The following is a 19,239-nucleotide window of genomic DNA, read 5'->3' on the forward strand; positions in this document are numbered from 1 at the left end:
AGCTTGGCGCAGCTATTCCAGGCTTGAATGACTCATTAGCTTTGTGACTGCAATTATGGGAGGATTTTAGCGTGAGCGCACTCCAGCGCCTCCGAAGATTAGCCGAAGGATCAGAACTGAAGGATTAGCCTCCTCCGGTTTACAGCAGCTGTAGCGTGTGTGATGAAAAGTACTTCGGAAAAAATGAACTTGTTGAAGTTTATGTACAAACTTCAGTGTTTTATTATGTAAAGCTTCCATCGATGTTGTTTGGTTATAGGTGTTCGCAGGAGATAAGGATGCTTTTGGCATGATTCTAAAGCACGTCAGAGTTAAATAATGAATGGGTTTGACACTCGGTTTCGATCGGGTGTGCTTTGTTCGCTTGAAGTTGAATAAATGATCATTATATTATTATTTCATTATTTACTAAACTTTGATGTGTTTTATAATATAACAGCTTTCTTAAAGATTGCTTTTTCTCTAAGAACACATTATAAAGTCACCTTAATGCATGACCTCTCACGGGCTATTGCTTTATTTAGTTGTTTCTGTTATTAGTTTTTCCAGGAATACAACAGGTTATTTTCAAATTAAAGATGAAGTGCAAACTCATGATATTGCTTTAAAGAGGTAGTTCACCCCCATAAAAGTCTATCATCATTTATTCACCTCCATACCATCCAAAACCTGTACATTTAAGTGTATTCTGGGGTTGATAGTCAAGTTAAGTGTTAGTGTATCAATACAAAGGTCAGAATTGTTGTAATTATTTCATGTTCTTGTGTACAAAGCGTCAGACATGATGAAATCATTCTTAGCTTGTTGACGCATGCACATGTCATGCTTGTTACCGAGGAATGATACACTACTTAAAACTCCATCAGTAACGCATCACCGGATAATCATTTGTAGTAATCGACTAACATGCTACAGGTATAATATATACACAATGGAATAAATATAGCCCAAAATATTCCTTTAAGATTGTTTCTTTTGTAAGAGTGTGTTTATACATCATGTTGACTTGAAAATTTAATTCCCAGAGATTCTCTCAATCTTCCCATCGAGTGTCTGTTGTGGGGTGAAAAACAAATCTGTGAAAATCTGGATGTGCTGCTTCTCTCCCCAGATGTGCCTTGAATCTCAAGTTTCCAATTCCAGAAACAGATTCTGCTTCTCAGTGATGTTTACCTTCAACTTAGCAAAGTTTGCAGCCGATTAGATTTACTGCGACGGGGAAGAGGTGTAACGAATTGTAATGATGCTTTAGCTGAGGTGAAGGAATATCATTAATGTCTGGCTGGAGTCATGTCTGCGCTTGTAGGGGAATTGGAAGGTCTTGCAGAAAAAGACGGTTTGCCAATTTTTTTTCAGGAAAATTTGGCTGGGTGTAAAGTATAGATGGAAATCGTAAGGAATAATGATTCTGATTTTAATCTTTAGAAAGTATGGTTTGATAAACAATTCCTTTAACATGACCTTTAAGTACTATGTTTATTAATATTTACTTATGTAGAACTGTTCATCTTTTTAAAATGTTTTAAGAACCACAGAAAGCTTAATACGTTTTTGTTGATTTTTTTTAAGTGTTTAAAGAATCATATATTACAATAAAGCTTTAAGTCCAAGTGAACCAGAAGTTGCGATCGTTTTTACTTCCGTATTTTGACGCATTTCCGAGTGAAATTGAATTTCTAATGAGAAAAATAGTGGGCGTGGCATTCAACTTTTTCTGCGATTTGATTGGTTGTATAAAACAGCCGTTGCATTTTGAAATGGAACTGGCAGCAGACTGACAGTTGAAGGGGAGGAGTTAACGGATGCTCCGCCCAAGACGTCTAACATTCGTCATTTAAGACATAGATATCTATAATTTGATGCCCAAATCAACCATCCGCCGTCTTGGAACGGTCCACTGACGTCACTCGCAGTTAGCTAGAATGCCACAACACATATTTCCACAAAGTTGGTGTCATGTGTTAGTGTAGGAAATGTAATGTTTGAGTTTACACAATGACAAATATGTTTACATCATCATACACAGTCATCTTGCTCTTGAGTGTTAACGGACCGGTTGGCAGGGTTGCCAGACCTGTGATACAAAATTTCCACATGACGCTAAACATGTTGTGAGACCTCCCGGCATCTTCGAAGCACAAATAAAGATATTTAGGTGACATCCAAGAGATTTCCAGGCCTCCTCATAGACATAATGGTTATAGTTGTTGTCAAGGTCCAGAAAAGTACTAAAGACATTGTTCAATTTGTCCATCCGCTCATAGTGGCCCAGTTGAATCTTACTGAAGCAACGACAATACTTTTCATGCGAAAAACAAATTAAAATAACGATTTCAATCTATATATTCTCTTCTGGCTTGTCAGTCTATGGTGCGTGTTCACGAGGGCACTTTGACGCATGAGCATTCGGTTGGACAAAAAAGTGCAAGTATTCCTCAATATCGAAATCATCAGACAAATTTAGCAAAGATCAGCTTATATACAGCATGCATCTGCTTGTAAACACAGAGTTGCGCTTCCGGGTTGTCAGTCAGAACACTGTCTGCCCCCACCGAATGCCCATGCGTCGAAGTGCTCTCGTGAACTCTCATGGTTACAATGTTTTTATTACAAAAAACCAGTGGCTCCTGTAGTAATTTAAACCGTGTTTTTGTGAAGGGTGGTTAGACTACCTGCTAAGGTCACCATCCTTGAAAATAAACTCCAGTTTTACTACAGTATGGCTTTGTTTTTTAGAGTAAAACCATAGTAACACCAGGTACACTGCAGTACTCACTCACTGTAGTAACCAATGTTCAACCATGGCATTTGTAGTAAAACTATGTTAATGCAAATAGTAATCAATCTGCCGAAAATGGTTCATTTTACAGTAGTAAATCCATAGTAAATTTGACCAGGGTAAGTCTAAAATAGCTGGAGTCCATTAAGAATTTGACTGTCCAGAAAGTATTTTTCAAGAAATCAGTTCATGAGTTATTAGTCTGTGAGATTGATCCTCCTCTGTCAATGTTTGTTTGTTGATGATGATGATTAACCAACCAACCAGAAAGAACAACACATCTGTTTATTGGCTTTGTATTATTTCAGTACTCCCAGTTTATGAATGTATGAGTGTGGTCAATACCCTCAGTGCAGGTCTCATTGAACACTGAGGTTGGGTGGTTTGACCTCTCACAACAGTTTCACGGTTGTTTCGATCCTCTGTGCGTCTGCAGCCCTGGTCCCGTTGACCCCCCGAGAAGAGCAGCCCACTCCATATAGATCCATATATCTTCTGCTGTAGTTTCAGTCACTTGAGCTCATGCTAAGTGGTGAAAGGTCAGGATGTATCGATGTGGGCAGCTCCCATTGAAGACATGCGGAAACTCACAGCATCTCTCCACGGCACTGGGCTGAACTTGTATAGCTCCTAAAGGCTCTGCTTTAAAACGTAGTGAGCTCTCGGTATGTCTACTGCATACTTTTGTTAAACTTTTTTTTTATTTAGTGTCTGTCACTTTGATTAATTAAGTCACGATTAGTATCTTTTTTTTTCATATTTTGTGCTTGCATTGCATTGTGGGATCGTCTTGTCCTTTGCGTGTATCCCTACAACCCTTTGATTTCTTTTGAATGAGCCAAGAAGTAATCCTAATATCATAATCATGCTGCCTACGTTTTGGAACAGCTTTAGCGTCTCCATCACGCCCATGGCGCCTTTAAATGCTTCCTACAGGCTCACTAGGTTTTGAGAACGGAGCCAGAGAGATAAATGAGTGCCATACACACACAAACGCACACACGCGCACACACTTTCCTCACCCTTTAAGTGCTAACTGATGAGCCACATCAGATCTGTGAATATTTCGGCATAGCATGTGCTAAAGTGCGAAGAGTTTGCTGGGGGCTTCCTCGCATTTCACACACCATCCTCACCTCGCTCAGCTCTAATCAAAGGATGCCATGAGATGAAGAATAGCCCGCTCTCCTCCCACAGGGCAACATCCTGATTTCCACTCGCTCTCAATGCAGGAGGAATGCTAAAGTACTGAGTTCTTTTTTTGGTCAGTGTTTCATGAGATTATAATGGTGCACGCACACTTTATACTGTCATGTAGTGGCCAATTACATTGTGGAAATAATTCTATATGCGCTTGTGTTCCTAACCTGCTATTCATTTATCATTACTTCCCCTGTTGCAAGTCTTGTTTATGGTGTATTGTGTACATGTTTTTCTCCTCACCTTCCCCATGTTATGCTGTATTTTTCTTCTTACACACTGTATGTGTGTGTGTGTAATGACAATAAATTGAATCCAATCCAATGTGTAAGCAGACAATGTTTTGGGGTTACAGAAGACATACGCAAAAGACAGATAGCAAAATAAAATAAATAATAAAAAAATACCGGTCAATCTACGTTCCTACTCTCACCTATGGTCATGAGCTTTGGGTCATGACCGAAAGGACAAGATCCCGGATCCTTGCGGCTGAAATGAGCTTCCTCCGCAGGGTGGCTGGACGATCCCTTAGAGATAGGGTGAGAAGCTCGGTTACCCGGGAGGAGCTCGGAGTAGAGCCGCTGCTCCTCCACATCGAGAGGGGTCAGCTGAGGTGGCTTGGGCATCTGTTACGGATGCCTACTGGACGCCTTCCCCGGAAGGTGCTCTGGGCCCGTCCGACCGGGAGGAGACCCCGGGGAAGACCTAGGACACGCTGGTGGGACTATGTCTCCCGGCTGGCCTGGGAACGCCTCGGTGTCCCCCCGGAAGAGCTGGAGGAAGTGTCTAGGGTGAGGGATGTCTGGGCATCTCTGCTTAGACTGCTGCCCCGCGACCCGGCCCCGGATAAGCGGTAGAAAATGGATGGATGGAAATGGAATAAAACAATAAAAAAAAAATTAAATGCACAATTGTCAATAAACTTTTATACAATAGACAGAAACAAAGATATTCTTGTCAATAGATGCCAGTGTTGCTTTTTTACCAACATTTTGTGCTGATGAAAGAAAGTCATACAGGTTTGAAATTACATGACGCAAGAATTGCAATTTTTGCATGACCGGGCCCTTTAATATGGTAGTCTACCTGAGATGTGTCCACTTTTCTTGGCTACTGATGCAACTCGATTACTCGTTTAATTCAAGTGTACATCACATTTGGCAAAAATTCTATTTGTGTGCAAAACTTGAGGGGAAAAAAAAGACTCGGTACACCTTTAAAACGCCATAAAAGATGATGTAAAGGGCTTTTTGTCACGGTGGCGAATATTAGTGAAAGGCAGGAGAATCCATAAGCTGATTAACGTTGTGTTTGTCATTGTGTATCTCCTCAAGGAGTAGAGGAAAGACAGTGCCAGCAGGCACCGTTTGCCTCCATCCTGTTTTAATGAGGATTGGTAATATCAAGGGGCTTTATAATACCTAGAGAGAGTCCTTCAGTATGAGCATTTATCTCAAAGACACTTGTTCGGCTGGTGCAGGACCAGTAACTGCATGGCACAAACAAGCCAAACCATGACCTCTTGGTTGATGAATATCCTTTTGTCTGTTTTTTAGGATATGAATGATTTCTCACCGGTCTTCAGTCAAGCGCTGTATAAAGGGGTGGTTGCTCCAAACGCAGAGAAGGGAACCGTCATCACCACTGTGTTTGCAGACGATCAGGACCCTCCCGTGAGTACACAAAGACAAAAGTAGACTTCTGCATTGTTCAACTTGTGTTCTGATGAATCACATGACAGCATAAATAGGTGTGGATATTATCAGAAATGACCTAGTAAACTTAAAATTGTGTTAATGCTTAAAATATTTTTAAACCTCTCATATTTCTCATATCTTGTGTGCTTTTTCTTTGTTTTGTTATACATTTAAAATAAAACAGATACAGTCGCAGAAAATATTAAGAGATTCTACCAAATTTCAAAACAAAACAATGTATGCCCTGTTTTTTTCAGACCTCAAAAACTGCAAAGAAAACAAGTTCAAATTCCCTTTAAAGCAACAATCATATTTGTACAAGTATTTAAGTAAAAAAATGATTATTATCTTTGTGATAACTTCATTTTTCCACGGCTGTATATCCATTATAAAAGTAGGCCAAATGAATACAATGGATTAATAAATGTGTTGGTTGAGAAATTATCATTTTGACCTTATTTGGTGAAATTGAAGCCAATTTAAATATGGCGACACATCAATCGCTTTAAATGTCATTTCTTTTTCCTGGATAAAATATCTTAGTCATGAGAACCAATGAGATTTGAAGAATCTGTATCAACTGATCCACATGCAGTATTTAGATTTGGGTTTGTTTAGGTTTAAGTTTTGTTAAATAAGTTAAAATTATTTATAATTGTCTCTCACAAACAAACCATTCAGCATCAGAAGACATGTATAAACCACTGGAGTCCTATGAAATACTGTAATGATGTATGTGCTTTTCTGTGCTTCAACAAGTTGGGAGCTGTATATGGACATCAGTGACGGATATAAAAATAAATGGTAGTTTGTGTTCAGCTGAAGAAAGGAAATCATAAATACACCTGGTATAAAACTATTCCTTAATCATGTTTAGAAGACATGATACACTAGACACTGATTTCATCATTTGACTTTAAACACCCCCCTTTAAGATTCTCTCTCTATCGTACCTGTTCCGCGCTGTTGAAACTGCCTGCATTAGCATGTTAGACTGTGTCCCTCTTTCTCTGTGTCCTTATTTGATTGATCTGACAGAACAGTTTAACGTTCACCGTCTAGAGATCAGACCCTTTTTTCGCTCACTAGACGACTCTGCGATAAAATTACGCACGGTGGCGCTGAGATTTTGACAACCTGGTGAAACAGGAAATGATTTCTGTGCCTTCATCAGAGACTGGAGATATTTATTGGGTTTTGGAATGCAGCACAGCACGCTCCCGCAAGTTTTAAAGCTGGAGGGAAACACAAGGCCATTACAATAGAGCAAACACGCACATCTATTTGTACCTTATAAATTACACAAACAAGGTTATACGCTGCCTGAGGTTGGGTTTATTCTGAGTGGCGGTGCACGCAGGGGGCTGGATGTGCACCTAGCGCCTGTAAATGTTTATTATCCACAGATAGTAAAACAGAAGGACGGTTTGAGTCCCTTTATGTGCGGTGTGGTAGTGTGCTTGTTAACATACTTTATTGGCTGTCAATAACTGGCCAATCGCATCTACGTTTCAAGGACTTTATGGAGGTCTGAATGTAGTTACTGTACCTAAAAGTGTTTTTACAAATGGTGAATTTGTTTCTGGCAGCCATCTTGTAAAATATATTTTAATGAGGATACATTTTCTTGGGATGCAAAATTGCATAAGATATTCCAACTTGTTTTTTATGAGATTTTGAGAATATTGAGTTTGGTCTTGGTCTTCTTGCAGTGGCATTATTATCATATTTTAAGAATAAAACGTTGTTAGATGTTGTGTTTCATGTGCTCTTTACAGTAAAGCGACAGTTCACCCAATAATGAACACAGAGAAAGATATTTGGACGAATGCTTGTAACCATTGGCCACCATTGACTACCAAAATGACAATGGTTGTCGAAAGTGCCCCAGAACTGTATCCTACATTATTCAAAATATCTTCTTTTGTGTTCAACTAAGTTTAAGAAATTGATAAAGCAATTTTTTTGTCAATGGTGGCCAAGAATGGCTTGGTTACAATGATTCTCCCAAATATCCTCTCTGTGCTCATCAGAGCAAAGAAATGTATACAGATTTGGAACAACTCGAGTGTGAGTTCCGTTATTGGGTGAACTGTTTTGCCCTTGAACATTTTTTACCTTACCTCTATGAACGTTTTTGCTCTGTAAATGGAATCGAAGCACTGAGCCTGAATGTCTCTAATACAGAAAGAACATCTCCACTTGGTGATCAGGACTTTTTGTTTCACTAGTGGATGTTAAAATAAGACGCGATGTTGGTTTTGTAGTCCGTTGTTTTTAAAAGTTTGCTGCGTGTTATGTTGAGCACTGAGGTTTTTGCTACTAAGAATAAACCAACGTATGGCAGAAAATGCACATCACAGCAAGGGTGCCTGAACCACTTTTTAGTTACTCATCTGATGCTGACTGATATTAAAATCAACTTTCTGTTGGTTTAGATTCAAAAACGCATCTCTGGTATAAGCAATGACTCTCTTCCAAAAAACGAGCGTCGTCTGCATTTTAAGATATTACAGATGCCATCCTGGAGCCAATTTCCAAGGCAGCCTCACATTTGTCATTCAGATCTCTGAAGATGTCAGCACAGCCTAATATTTATAAGCTATGCATTCTCTGTGCTGTGACGTCTCAAAATGTCTGTGCTCACAACACATCAATAATTCTATGGTCCTTTTTTAAAACCACTGTGTCTGATCCTATAATGACATGAAGATGTTCATAGCTACTGGCAGCAGGTGAGAAAGAATGCTAAGAAATATATAAAACACACGTGACCCTGTGTGTTTATATCATTGTAGGGGACAGGTGCATGCTGGGAGGTTAACCTGCAGGAGTCATCCACAGACAGAACCACAGCAGTGCCTGATTTACACCAGAGCGGTTTTGAAAGATTTACATTTTATTTGTTCATTTATTTCAAGTTTAAGGACATTTTGACAGTGCTTGCGCTGTGGTTCTGTGTTGCAGGTTTTTTGATGTACTAGTGGAGTGAATGCAAATAATTTACTGCTTGTTTGGAACTTAAAGGAGTAGTTCACCTTCCAAATGAAAATTCTGTCATAATTGAATCACCCTCTTGTCATTCCATAACTGAATGACTTTCTTTTATCGGAAGAACACAAAAAATATATTTTGAAGAATGTTGCTAACAGCATCCCATTCACTCGCATTGGTTACAGTAGAAGCGAATGGGGGGCTGTTCTGTTCTGTTACCAACATTTTTCTAAATATCTTCTTCTGTGTTCTGCAGAAGAAAGAAAGTTATACAAGTTTGAAATGACGAGAGGGTGAGTAAATAATGACTTATTTTTCATTTTAACGGTGAACTACTCCTAAGACACATTTTACAACACAGAATCGAAGGATGAATGTTAGGAGTTTAAATCCATATCCAGAATGTTTTGAGGCGTATCAGTGCAACCTTGCAAGCATAAAAGTAAACTTCTAAAGCATTTATAAAATGTATGCTGAGAAATGTAACCTGGGAAAGGAAATATTTGATCATCAGAATCCTCATTGACAGGCCTTGAAAATGCCGATATTTCATTCTTGCCTTGCAAGGTTACACATCTTTGCCAAAGACAGCCAAGGTTTAATGAAAATTATAAGAGAACAGACTCAGTGGCTTGCATTTCTGTACTTCTCCAGGCTGTTTCTTGGTATGTTTCGTGCGTTTTTGTTTTGATGTTTGCTAGAAAGTTTTCGAGCCTGGATACCCCACAGAAACCCCAGATTCATAATTTCGCTTGTGTTGAGAATCAGTAGCTGTGTTTGGGATGTAGGAATGTCATAAAAACTAAAACACATAAACCTTGCATTCCAAGTGTATTGTGATTGTCCAAACATTTTACATTTACATTCAGTCATTTAGCAGACGCTTTTATCCAAAGCGACTTACAGATGAGGAAACATTGGAAGCAATTATAACAACATAGGCAACAAAATACATAAGTGCATCAAAAATACATTTTTCATAATTTCTTTACTTCCCATTTTTAGGTGAACTGTCCCTTTAAATTTGGCGCACAGACCAAACAATGGCTATGGAATTTATTGTTCAATGCATTTAACTATTTGCAAAGATTTTATTTTTAGATTATAATAATTTTTATTTTAACCACAACCCATAAACACTATTTTAAAACCATACAGCCCATGAGGATGATTTAATCTTTTTTATTTAGTGTATTATTTGATAACCATTCCATTAATTTTCAATATGCACACAATTATTCTTAACCTTATTTAATTACAAATTACATGAAACACCTAATACATATTTTTCATATACAGTAAATCAGCATTTTGTTGTTTGCATTAGTGAATACTTTCGGATGTTCAACATTTCAATCGCTAAACACTAAACAGATGTCAAATATTGAATGTTTTAGTCACTTACAGTTTGTCATGTGTTGTACAGCACTATTTCAACTTTTATACCGAAGCGTATTGCTGAACAGCTGAAGACGTGACAGTAGTTTTGTCTTCTTTTATTTGATTGGTCAGTGCTCGGCTCTGTAACCAGTAACTCCTATCTCCTTTCAATTGATTTGCCACTACAGTTATTTGGAATTTGCAATGTTGCGTTTAAGCCTGTGGCATACTTGTGTTTTTTACGTGTAAAAATATTGGGCACGGTACGGCCCTACGTGAGAAAATGGCATAGTTTGCTTATCGGGTGGGCCAGCTCTGCTCTCAGGCATGACTGGAATTAAAATCGGGTAATTCTCGCATATAAAGCCTCTTTCTGAGAAACGGCCCCTAAAGCAAGAGCGCGTTAGAGAGCGAAGACAGGAAGTGACCGTCCTCATTAGGTTTCTGCTCAAACACTGATGATTATAGAACGAGGACCGCCGAGTTTAAAGTCAGCGTCAGTGAAGGAGATAATGACAAGGTATTTCTATGCACGCCGCAAAGGTCACTGGGTAATGAAAGCTCCTCCTTTCCTTTGTGCCGATTGAACCTCGCGTCTTGCACGGTGACTCCATGACTTTCTTTTGTTTGAAGAGATTTAAAGGGGTGAGTAATGAACTCCCATCCTTGAACTGTCACTACAGAGAGGAACAACCGGCAGCCATTAATCACATCGCCGGCACATGAATACAATCTGCAGGCGGAAACTTAATGTGTCTTACCAATGCGGCTGGCTCGGGTTTGAGTGTTGACAGTGATGCCCGTTGAAAATGTCTCCTGGATGTCATATTTTGAAGTGATAGCTGCTTTATTCCCTATTAGCAAGAATAAAGCCTGTCTTATTTTCTGACTTAACCCAGAGGGAAGATTTCGTTTCTCGGTATATTTCAAGAAGTCATTTGCTTAATCTGTATTTTTGTCCGGTTGTCAAGTATAAATTTCAAAAAGCTGCAATCTGCAAAGTGATTTTTCTCCGTTTTGAATCAAAATTTGTTTTGAACATTTATGTGCATCGTGTTAATCCAATAAGGTTTTTTTGTGGATTTTAGGCGTCTACTCTCGACAAAAAATGTCTTTGGTCCAGATCCTGGATTTGCAGGGCCATCCAGAATCATGGAAACAGCTCACAGTGTCGTCCGTGTGATCGAAACGGCTATGTTATGAGAGACAATTGCTAAAATCGCTTTCAAATTTCCACTTCTGGAGCGCTGTCCTTCTAAGTGAGTAAGGCACTTCAGTGCGATTGATTTTCGTCGAAAGTTTCAGTCGCAGAAGTTGTAGTTTACAGATGATATTTAATCATTCTTTTAGAGACTGATCCATTCACTTTATAATACGTTAATATGTTGTCAGGAGCCGCGCGGGTTACTTTTGTATTCCTTGTATCTGCTTTTTGAACTTTCTTTCATATAAAAGCTCTTAATAGCTCTTATAAATCACATCAATCAGGTCTTGCACTTCATCTCTTTTAATAACTCTCTTAATATCAGTCCTGCACTTTATTTTTTCAACCCTGCATGTTTTATATTTACATTTATGCATTTGGCAGACGCTTTTATCCCAAATCCCTATTTTTCACTTTTTCCTGTAGCTCAAAATTGTTGTCATGGGATTAGCTGCTGCTCCATAGGTGTCATGTGGTGCAATTGAAAAACTTGTGCTGGCCAAAAGACTGAAGAAAATGACAATTCCAGGAACCCCACCCCTGTCTTATAGCTGTCACTTTTTTCACCTCTTCCGAGTTTGCAGGTCTGTTCAAAGCATTAAAGGTCCAGTATGCAATTTTTTGGAGGATCTATGGACAGAAATGCAATGTATTATACAAAACGATGTATTCAGATGTGTATAAAGACCTTACATGATGAAGCGTTATGTTTTTATTACCTTAGAATGAGCTACTTCTATCCCACATGGAACTCACCATGTTGTTTCTACAGTAGCCCCAAATGGACAAACTGCTCCACAGAGTGCGTTTCTTGTTTCTTAAAAACATTATATCCTTCAGCAAAGAAGCAAAAATGTGACAACATCTTAGTACTGTGTCAGCCACCGTAGACTTTGAAAGGAAGGGGTGGTGTGAGCCATTGGTTGCAATTCGCAACCTCACCTAGATGCCGCTTACACAATAAACAATACACAATAAAAATATGTAAAACAACCTGCAATGTTATGTTTCAAACAGAGATGGCGATAAAGAGGCCAACATTATAGATTGCTGCATAAAGCGTGATTATTTTGCTTAATGTCGTAATTAAAAATGTTTTCTTCATAAACTTAAGTCCGTTTGACCAACAAAAAAAAGACTCGCAGATACTATGACATGCTTTTGCACATAAATACAGCCACTAAAGTGAATGAAGCGGTAATTACAGGTCTTTTTGGCTATATATTTACCATCTAAACAGAGGGGTGTCTTAACCTCCGTTTTACTCTCCTAGTCGCCAAGCAAACCTCAATGCTGTTTATTTTCACCTCCTGCCACAGAAGCTGTTCAATTATTCACCTCTTTTTTTTAAATAATACTTTGAAACGTAGGGAGAGCAAGAAAAGAAATGACACAGAAAATAAGCCGTAGAGAAATTCAGACATGGATTTAAAAAAGGAACCAGAAACCAATTTCTTGGCTGTCAGAGATGTAAATGCGATGTTGTTTCTGTCTCTTTCTCCTGCAGTATAAATGACTTCTTTGTGTTTACTGCATCTCAAACCATCAAACATTTATGATGCAGTCAGACAGAAGAGCAGTAAAGTATCGGCAGAATGAGGTGCGTCAGACGACGGTCTCTGTTGCTCGACTAAACATGATGCCCACGAGACCTTTGATGAAGTTCAATCCAGAGAGTCAGACCTTTAAAGCAATGGTTCACGTGTTAATTCTGTCACCGTTTGCTCAGCACCGTGCCGTTACAAACTGGGTTGGGTTTCCTTTCTTTCATGGACCACAAAGTTAGATGTTTAAGCAGAATATCCAAGTTGGGCTTTTTATTCAATGAAAGCATATTATGACCAGGGGCTGTCGGGATCCAAAAAGCACAATAGATGTCCACTTATGTAGCTTTTTGAAGAAAACACCTCTGAAAATCTTGACCTTTGCCATAGCTCTTCAATTTTATGTGATTTTTTTAATATTTTCATTTGTCAAAACACTTATATTCAAATTACATTTTTCAAATCCCTTATATTACATTCCAATTTGGCAAATCAGTTTACAATGCATTTACAATGCATATTTGTTTTTCATCTTGTGTGTTTTTTAGGATTCAAATTCATGACCTCAGTTTAGCTAATTCAGTCTTCTAGCAGTTAAAATACAGGAAAAAATATATATTCTGCAAATTGTTTTGATATTATATAATGTAAAGAATTTCTAATGACATACGATTGAAGCCCTTTTGATGCTGAGATAACAGTAGACCTCTGCAATTATATCACAATGTGATGTATATAATTAAATATAATAATGTGGCAGCTTCGCTCTTTTTACCTGAGGTGGATGTGCTCCAGGGATGTGCTGATACTAACCGTGTTCGTCCCACAGGGTATGCCCGCCAGTAAAGTGCGCTACAGAGTGGATCAGGAGCAGTCTCCCTACAGCGGCAGTATCTTTGATGTGGTGCAGGACACGGGCAGAATCATCACCAAAGTCAACCTGAACGAGCAGCCGACCGCTGTGTTCAGAGTGAGTCTGGGGCGAGAGCATTTAAAATATGAATGTATTATATTATAAACATTACGAGTATTATATATTAATGATGTATTATAATAATATTAAGTAGTATATAATAAACATTTGTTTAAAATAAATAAATCGATTCATCTAGCCGTTTTATTTAGATGAATGACTATTTCATGAAATGAATATTATGTAAACTTTTAGACTTTTATTACATGATGCCCTGCAAAAAGTATTTTCAACATTATCTTTTATTTTAGAAATGTATAGACATTAAGAAATGTATAATATTAGTGATAAAATTAATATATAAATGTCTAAGCATAAAGTATGATGCATGTTAAGCCAAGTTACATAAAAAAATCGCAATTCCATCAGTTCCTTTAACCGTTGTTTAACATGAGGACACCAAAATGAAAAAATTCTGCTTATAGCTGGTGGTGATCGCCTATGATGATGGAGAACCGGTGAAGATGAACAGAACCACAGTGGAAATCACGGTTCTCCAGCCATCCAGGATTCCCATCTTCACCGAGGAGGAATACAGGTGTGTGCAGCTGTCTTTAAAGGACAACAGAAAATTGCAATATACATGATGACATGTTCTCTTTGAGGTTTCTGAGTAGTGTTAAGATGCCTCGTTGAAAACATCTGCTTGAATAATGAGTGTTAGCTGCAGGCGTCCTCTAGCTGGTGTAGTGCTCTCGAAAGACATGCTGTTGTTTCTGAAAGGGCACGTCTGCAGCTCATCAGCGGGCTTGAATACGGATATTGAACGTTCTGGAGTGTCGTCTCAAGGGTTTAAAAGTTTTCAGGCACACAAGGATTTTGTTTGGAGTATTGATTCAATTGAACATCATACAGTATGACGATAGTGGTTTGGACGGACCTCAACGAGAAAGGCACTCACTTAAATCATCTCATGGGTGAAATATATTGTTTCTGTTTGTTTTAGTGTTCTAGCCATCAGCAGTTTAGATATCCATGTACATTTTATAAATTGAAATTGGTAAATGTCTCTATATTTGCTGTTGTGTTTAGCTTCTAATGCAATTTGTAGTAAAAAAGCCAAATCGAATTGTGGGATGCCGGTAGGACAAGAATCATTTTTTTTTAATATATACATTTTTCGTACTTATTGTCCCTCATGTATAAAATGGAAAGAATACTTTGATCTAAAAATATAATGGAATATAGCAGAAAGAGACTAAATAGAGCTTCAGCCAGCATGTGGTGGTAGAAATGACCCTCCTGCAGCGAGATGGTGAAGGAGCTGTGAATTATTCTTTACACTGAGTGGGTATGTGTCATTTCCAAGATGGTGAAAATTGGATTCATAGATCTTTTCTTTTATCACACTGCTGCTGTACGTCATTTTAATCAGCATGAACTGTTGTAGGTGGTTCTGGATGGTGTGAAAGTATATACTACTGTGAGAGTAGACATGTCGAGGTAGCAGGGTGAGTGCGGGGTGTCCGCGGGGTCCTAATAAAGTATTAAAAGTAAATTAATACATTTAGAGAAAAAGAAGTCCCTTATGAAGTATTAAAAAGTCTTAAAAGCCATTTTCAAAGGTATTACATTTTGTATCATCTTTTCATATTCGTCCAGAGAGGTCAGGGTTTGCCTGAATTTAATAATTGCGTAGGCAAATAGTGGAAGGTCCATTTACTCTCTGTTGTAAAACAACATCGTTGACTAATGGGGAAATGGAAGTTTTCACGCAAATGGTTGGAGGATAAAGAGTTTTTAAATCATGGCGGAGGGCCGTCTCTGGGAATAGCCGTGAGGCATATTGGTCAATGTATGATTAAAATTTGAAGTGGGGATGAGGTCTTAAAATGTATGGAAAGAGTCTTAAAAGTATTGAATTTAGCTCCATGATTTCTGTATTTACCCTGGAGTGGAATGTCCAAAACGAGTCAAAAATGTTGGAGGGTTGTTGGTTTTTCTTTAGGTTTATGGGTGCCCAGCAACATTACTGATGATTAAAATAACCCAGCATTTTAAAGAGCAAATAATGTCATTGTTTTATGTTTATTCAATTAATTTTAATATAAATTTAATTTTTTTGTGTGTGTGAAATGTGTATACAGTATAATGTGCCCCAAAAATGCTAGGAATGCACAAGATAGGAATTTGGACATATTGTCTACCCTAAATGGTACTCATTTCTTTTTACAAAACAGCAAAAATAAACTTAAGTATTTAGGTCCATTTTCTGTAGTTTGTAAGAGTGCCTTTGGCAGCGATTACAGCATTGAGTTTTCTCGTTTCTTCTCCTACAGACAGCCCACTGGGATTTGCTCTGTTTCTCTGTCAGATTGAATGGAGAGCCTTTGTCATTATTTATGGTTTCCAACTTCCAAGCATTGGCTAAGACATTGAAGTCAATTCAGAGATTTGTCCTGCAGCCACCCCAGCGTTGTGCTGGCTGTCTGCTCTAGGTCATTGTGATAAAAAGTCTTTAACTTAGTCTAAATGTTGAAGAATGTTGTGCGGTTTTTATTGCAAATGGTGTGGTGTGTTAATGTCAGGATTAGTATTGTCTAATGCATTTGCCTGATTCCAAATAGTTTTCACCATCAGCATTTTCTCCACAATACAGTAGACTTTATATAAGTGTGACTGTGGAGAAGGTGCCCAAACTTCTTCCATGTTCTTTTGCTTTTGTATCTGGGGAGATGAGGCCTTATTGCCTTAATCTCAGAGTCCCGCCGATGTTTTCATGTAGCAGCAGTTTCCATAGCGATTATAAATGAAAAGTCAGTCTATTTTAGGTTTGAGAGATTTGCCATTCGTCTGTAAGATTGATATATCGCAGCTGGCTTCTGGTATGAGCTAAACTGCTGTGCTTGCTCAGGCCAGCGTGCAGTTTCATTACTATAGCCAGATATACATCCTACAGATTTTCATCGCACCATTTGTCTGGGTATTTTAGCAAATAAATGAACTGACAACGTAAACATGAATTTGATACAGTTTATGATGGCTAGTGATGTGTATAATACACTTATTTGAGAGAAATAAAGGCACCGCATGGGTCATTTACGACAACACTAAAGACTTTATTTTTCAAAAAACGCAGAATTTTCACCTTCTTTGTGACTCTTAAAGGGATAGTTACCCAGAAATGAACATTCTGTCATTATTTACTTATTCTCAAGTAGAACCAAACCTTTGTCTTTTTTATTGTTCTGCAGAACAAAGAGAAGGATTTTTGGAAGAATGTTTGTAACCGAACCGCTTCTGGTGCACTATTGAGCACCATATAAGGAAAAAACTACTATGGTAGTCAATAGTGCCCCAAAACTGTTTGGTTTCCCACATTCATCAAAATATCTTCTTTTGTGTACGAAATGTATACAGGTTTAAAACAACTCAAGTGTAAGTAAATGATGAGAGAATTTTCGTTTTTAGGCAAATTATCCCGATCAGTTTCCCCAAAAAGTAAATTCTGTCATAATTTGTTAACTTTCGTGTTGTCCCAAAGTGTATGACTTTATTCTAAATGTACTTTTATTGCATCTTTTTCTGTCTGTCAGTCTCCTCAAAAGTTTCTATTATGTTACATTTAAACAACATAAATACAGCGAGTTAATCAAGACACAATATTCATATTTTAGTGAAACATTCCTTCGAAATGCTTTTTGACTGTTGAGGAGGTAATAAAGTTGTATTGTGTCTCCCATGTGTGATTCGCCGCTTCATTCAACTCTTATGTTATGCAGTCTGAAGTCCATTCTGAGAGGGGTTGATGTTTAAAGGGCCGTGTGTTGACTAAAGCAGCAGAGGCAGGGAGAACACTTCAGAGAAGCTCTAATGGGATGAGCTATACAGAGCAGGCAGCGTTTCTCTGTAGACCTCATTAGACCGCCGACTTTGGTCGAGAGACTCCGGAGATCTGATGAAAGCACACTGGATTAAAATGAGTTAAATGAAGATTTACAATCTCTCAAACGCACATTCAACATTTTTGGCAGTGAGGGAATAGTTTGGCTTCGTGTCGTTGCTCGATACAGTCGTGGTTGGTGGATTCCAAGAGCGCATTGTCCAGTATCATTTGTCATATCGACTCATTGAATTTCTTGATTTTTATGAGCGCAGACAGATTCTGACTTGACTCAGAAAACATTTACAATGAATTCCCGTATTTCTCATCTCAGTCAGTTTAAATCCACCAGCGGTACAGAGATCCTCATGTAATGTGCCGTGCAGTATTAATATTTTGAGGCTTAATCCTCTATCTTTACAAAACATTTATGCCGTTTTTCTGGTACTTTACAGGTCTCGCTAACTAACCCGTCTGCAGAGAAGGTCATACGTTGTCAAGGATTAATAATTCTTGTTTACCATCAAGTCACACACAATCACGCAGACGCGCACACAAGCAGGTAGTGCCGAGAAGTTGTTTGGTGTTGTCAGGGTTTGTCCTCATCATCCAGCACTTTGCCCTGGGCTTCTGTCACGTTGACACCTCAACACTTTAAAACATCGGATGAGTCTCACCAGACCTGTCAAGAACATGTCAATGTCATATTTTTACCCCATAATCAAAAGGGAAAACAAGATAGTTTACTTTAGATAGAGAAACTACGCCTATTTTTAGAACTTGCATTTTTACTAAGACCCCCAACATTCATGCAAAAAAAGATGTAATAGTTATATTGCCAAGTATTGTTACACTTTATGTATTTCGCAAATTATTTTTTACATATAATGGATTCAGGCTTTTTTCCGATTGATGTCTTCCTTGGATATATTGCAGTATTTCTTTTTATCTAATACAGTTAAAAAAAATAGGGATTGCTGTAATGGGAATCATGTTTGTAAATCACCTGGTCCAGTACTCTCGACGGTGCATGATATGGTGCTCTTGAAGATTAAAACTGTTATTTCATTACACCGCTGTCTTGAATACTCCATTCTGGTTATTCAACCGTGATGCTCTGCTGTGCTGTGATGATCCCGTCTGGTTTATTTTGCGGTAATGGCCGACTAATTGTACATTATCTCTTTTACATAATCACCACATTTCATGAGATGCCTTGCTTCTGGTACGCGGCTTTCCACAAGACATTCCACCAACCGTGCTTTAATGTTGTCTTTAAATGTTATGTTGTGTAAGCATATGCTTAAATGATGATTTTGTGGAAGAGAAACAAAAAAAGGTTACTTCATTATGATCAGTGATATCATCGTGGTCACAGCTGTATTAGGTGGTGGTTGCATCGTTCATGTACTTCCGTGTTGCTCTTGTAATGGTGTTGCAATGTCAAACTGAATAATGTAGAAGTCACTCTAGATTTGGTCTTTATTTTAAAGTGCATCATTGATTACTGAAGCAGAATTAATGCTCTTTTAATTCACTGTTAATGAGGTCTGATGGGGCATTCACACACACATTGATTCTAGCATTGGAGATCACAGAATCACGGCTGTGTTGTTGGTCACAGGTGGCGTTCCTGCTGATGGGT

The 19,239-nt window shown here is 38.3% G+C and overlaps 1 protein-coding gene across 2 annotated transcripts in view; it reads left to right on the top strand.

Annotated features, from left to right (window-relative positions):
- Positions 1-19,239, top strand: part of pcdh15a (protocadherin-related 15a) — an 87,142-nt gene that overhangs the window by 36,317 nt on the left and 31,586 nt on the right. For both annotated transcript variants that reach the window (XR_013787601.1, XM_079473719.1), the window contains exons 18-20: positions 5,536-5,652; positions 13,628-13,768; positions 14,197-14,309. Coding sequence is in view for 1 of the 2 variants with exons in the window: in XM_079473719.1 (XP_079329845.1) it covers positions 5,536-5,652; positions 13,628-13,768; positions 14,197-14,309 (371 nt within the window). In the remaining variant the exon portion in view is untranslated. The remainder of the gene's footprint in view (positions 1-5,535; positions 5,653-13,627; positions 13,769-14,196; positions 14,310-19,239) is intronic.

Source organism: Barbatula barbatula (genome assembly GCF_947034865.1).
Source record: "Barbatula barbatula genome assembly, chromosome: 14".
Classification (NCBI taxonomy): Eukaryota; Metazoa; Chordata; class Actinopteri; order Cypriniformes; family Nemacheilidae; genus Barbatula; species Barbatula barbatula.